Source organism: Argentina silus (genome assembly GCF_951799395.1).
Source record: "Argentina silus genome assembly, chromosome: X".
NCBI lineage: Eukaryota > Metazoa > Chordata > Actinopteri > Argentiniformes > Argentinidae > Argentina > Argentina silus.
Genome location: NC_139653.1, coordinates 26,175,342 through 26,179,950, shown reverse-complemented (window position 1 = coordinate 26,179,950; position 4,609 = coordinate 26,175,342). Strand labels below are relative to the sequence as shown.

General features: G+C 43.3%; 1 protein-coding gene across 1 annotated transcript in view; it reads right to left on the bottom strand.

Annotated features, from left to right (window-relative positions):
- The window catches only part of pde2a (phosphodiesterase 2A), a gene marked incomplete at both ends in the record, with an annotated part of 142,989 nt that extends 138,799 nt beyond the window's left edge, over positions 1–4,190 (bottom strand). The window contains one exon of the mRNA XM_083695164.1: positions 4,123–4,190. Coding sequence (XP_083551290.1) covers positions 4,123–4,190 — 68 coding nt within the window. The remainder of the gene's footprint in view (positions 1–4,122) is intronic.
- Between the last annotated feature and the right edge of the window lie 419 nt (positions 4,191–4,609).

The window sequence follows — 4,609 nt, the reverse complement described above, 5'->3', positions numbered from 1 at the left end:
ACTGAACCAAACTCGAGCCTTTCCCATCTCTACTTGCGCTGCTGTTATTAAAGGCACTCAAATTCACTCGCTAATAAATAAACTGCCTTGAAGACTAAAATATCCTCATCAAAGCGAATTTATAACAGGCTGACACACAACCACACATACACAGCCAGGCTGACACACAACCACACATACACAGCCAGGCTGACACACAACCACACATACACAGCCAGGCTGACACACAACCACACATACACAGCCAGGCTGGCACACAACATCAGAACATCAAAAGCTGAGAGTCAGACCACATGTGCTGTGATTTCATTTCACGCAGCACCGATGGTGTTTATGAAGTTGCCAGGATGGCTACTATTACATTGGCCACTAGGTAGCAGTAAGAGCCACTATGTTAGCGTACTATCCCTATGACTGATATGCAGGACTGTCAGTTGCTGTGAGGGTTCTCAGCTGTAGAGTCACATTATGCTGAGAAAATCATATCAAAGACATGACTTGTCCATTATTGATATATACCAGGCAGGGGAGTTAGGTGCAAGGAGGCAAGGGAGGCAGTTCCTCCTCAAAATGTTGATTCAAAAATAAATTAATTTTTAATGTAAAAAGCAAAATATAAAAATGTTTAATTTGTCAAGAAATATGAAAGAATAATACATAGAGCAATGAGATTTTAAGAGTAATAGAAAAGTTTACAAGAGCAGTAGTGTAGTGGTCACAGACAGTATTGTTTCTTCCTCCTCAAGAGCTCTTGCCTCCAGATTGGAGAAGTACAGCAATGTGTGATTATGAAGGGGCAATGCCCAAAGTCATATTGAAAGTCACGTGATAGGAGACATGGCCTTTACTTTCCTGTGATTGAACAACTGCTCTGTCAAGAATGGATAGACCCTCCTACTTATAGAAGTCATAGTCATGCCCAGCTGTCAATAACAGTGCAATGTGTGGAGGAAATGTTGGCATTCAGGAGAGATTTCTTAGCTTTTAGAATGCTCAATCTGTGTAATGTGGTGACAGCTGAAATACTGTGGTTTGATTTTAAGGACTTACTAGTAGCAAAAACATGACATGGCTGATCACATCGACTGCAAATCAAATCAAATCAAATTAAATTGTATTTGTCACGTACATCGCATACAGCCGTAATTGACATAGTGAAATACTTTGGGATCTTTCTCCTCGCTCAACAACAACAGTCAACACAATCAACAAGTCAACAATACAGTATAATATTTGAACGGGCTGCTAGCAAAAGTGAGAGTGGTTGCTCCGAGTGCTGTTTTCACTGTTTTATGCGCAGGTTGAATCATGTTGAGTCAAGGGGCAAAGTGCAGTAAAAGCATGATCCCCAAACCCCCGAGTAAGGTTTTGTTCTCAATAACTGCCTCTTCAAATCGCAGAAGCAGGTAACACCTGATACCAGGATATCACATATAGCCCTAACCCACTCTCTTTTATAAAAAAAAACATACAAAATGGCAGGCACAGTAATGTCAGTGGCTCCATTTGATACCGACATACAGACGTGGGAATAATACTGCAAAATGTTTAATCACTTCTTTGTGGCAAATGATGTGGATGGCTCTGAAAAGAAAAAGGCCATTCTACTAAGTTGTGTAGCCGTGCAGACCTACACATTATGAGAAACATACTGAGCCCAGTGCGACCAAGGCCAAAGACATTTGAGGAATTGCTGGAGCTACTGAAAACACATTTCAATCCAAAACCAAGCGAAATCATGCAGAGATGGAAAATCATTACAATGTTGAACTGTGGACTGGAGAACAATGAATAAGCTAGAGGATAGCAAAGATGCCTTACAAGGGGTGTTAATCAAGCACGAAAATGTGTTCAATGATGAGCTGGGCACGCTGAAAGGAAACACAGCAAATGTACATGTCAACAGTGACACAACACCCCGCTTCTTCAAACCGAGGTCAGTACCTTTCGCAATGAAAAACAAGGTGGAGCCAGAGCTTGACCGCCTCCGACAGGACAAAAAAATAGAACCAGTTAAGTTCTCAGACTGGGTAGCACAAATTGTACCAGTGTTAAAACCAGACAATACAGAGTTGTTGTGTGGAGACTATAAGTTCATGGTAAACAGAGTATTATCACTTGAACAGAACCCCATTCCTAGAATGGTGGACATGCCATATCTCTTGAAGGGGGAGAGAAATACAGCAAATTAGACATTTGTCTTATTAACAGGTAATGCTAGATGAGAAGTCTAAGAAATATATCATAGCGAACAACCATAAAGGACTTTTTACCTCTTCAGTATTACCCTTGAGCCCCGCTATCTTCCAGCGTACAATGGAGGGGATCCTACAGAGAATTCCCCGGGTAGCTAGGTACATAGACTATATTATTCTGACAGGAATGAATGACAGGGAACACATCCAAACTCTGGACAGAGTACTATAAAGGCTGGAGGAGGCTGGGTTTGCACTTGAAAAGAAGTGCACCAGAAAAGTGCCAGAAAAGGTCAGAGGGGTTATCATTGAGTGTCTTAGGAGTAGTCTTAGTACTCATGGTCTTCCAGAGATGATTGTGTCTGACAATGGAAGATGTTTCGTAAGTGAAGCTTTCAAGGAGTTCACAACAAGGAAAGAAATCATTCATGTGACGTTGTCAACGTTGGTTAAAACTTTCAAAGAGCTATTGAAAAAGAGCTCTGGTGAAACACTGGAGACAAAACCAAGCAGCTTAGCTATCGCACCACTCCACAGTCAACCACTGAACTTTTACCAGCAGAGATGATAATGGGGAGAAAGTTGAGGTCCACTTTAGATTTAATACACCCAGATCTAAAGAGAAAAGTGGAAGCAAAGCAAACAGGTCAGAAAGCATATCATGACAGGCATGCAAAAGCTTGCAACTTTGTGGTAGGTGACAGTGTTCACTAAGAACTTGGCAATGGACCTAAGTGGGTCCCAGGGTTGATTCAATAAATGACCGGTCCCGTTTCTTATACAGTGCTATTGGGGGATGGCAGAGTTGCACGCAGGCATGTGGACCAGCTGTTTAACAGACAAGAGAGTTTCTTCCAGTTCTTCCAGAGTTACTTGCCAGAGACAACTAAGGACAATACAGAGGAGGACGACACAGAATTCAGTCCAGCAGGCAGTGCGGCACTGCAGGACACAAGACCACAGAAAACATGCATCAATCTATTCAACACGGACAAGGCACTTCCTACTGACGAAACAAGGAACAGGAAGGAAACCAACGTACCAGGTGTTCACCTTGAGTGGAACTGTGACGCTCTCAAAGAGAACGAAAAACACCATAGCACTTCATTTTTTTAAGAGCAAGAATGTGCCCTTATCTCCTTTAGGAAGTAAGGCAGTCTACCCTTACCTTCCAAATCAAATTTAAAAAAAAAGTATTTTCTATAAAAGGAAAAATATACTATACCAGAAAGCCTTGTTTTCAAAAATAATAATAATAACACCTGGGTCATACAACTGTGTTACAGAAGTTGTACATGTAATGTTAATTTGATATTGTATGTACAAATTGTATAACTAACAGGGTTAGTTTGGATTTAAGGGGGAGGGAAGTTATATAGTACTATGGATACAATTACATTGACCACCCCGATGGCAGTAAGAGCCACTACGTTAGAGTACTATCCCTATGACTGATATGCCAGACAGCCAGTTGCTGTCAGGGCTCTCAGCTCTATGTTATGTTGACAAAATCATATCAAAGACATTACCTGCGCCTGTCCATTATTGATATACCAATATATCACAAGCACAGTAGCTAGTAACTAGCGTATTCACCGATAGAAGCTCACTATTTAAGTGCAATATTGCTGCCTCAAGCCCCATCATTACCCATCGTAGCCTAGTTTGCCTCTGAACTCCATCAGGTAAACAACATCACTAGACAGAGCTATGGTCCACGCCATACAACCACAAGTTCTGTAAATATCTGTGCCTCTCACTCAGCTTCAATTCGCTCCGCACTATAACCTACGCGCGCACGCACTCACGCAGACGCACGCACACACATATATAACGCACACACACACACACACACACACACACACACACACACACACACACACACACACACACACACACACACACACACACACACATTTGTACTTACATCTCGGAGGCAGGTGGTTGGTACGGCTGGCTACGGCAGAGGGGCGAATGTCCGCACGCCTGCCCCATCGCTCATCTTGCCTCGCGCCGGTAACAGAACAGCTGCCACGAGCCGCCCCGGAGCCCTGCGCGTGAGGAGAATGTGTCACAAGCAGCGGAGAAGAGAGAATATTGCGTTTCAGTGCGATAGGCAGGAGAAGGGAGGAGAGATGAATGGATGGGTGTGCTCGTCCCTCTCCACTTCTCTCTCCCTCTCTCTCCTCCTGCTCTGCGTGGATTGGATGGGATTCGGTAGCCTACTGATACTAACGCCGCTAATTAGCATAATGATTCCGGCCCAGGTGAGGGCCACATACTTTGCTTTGTTTTGTTCTGGCCTGGGACACCGGCCGGTCTCTGGTGCACATACTGCATTACCATCAGATTAAAAAGGTGCGGCCCAGATCTGGCCCACACACTGCTCATGATCAAATTTGAAAGGTGTGGTT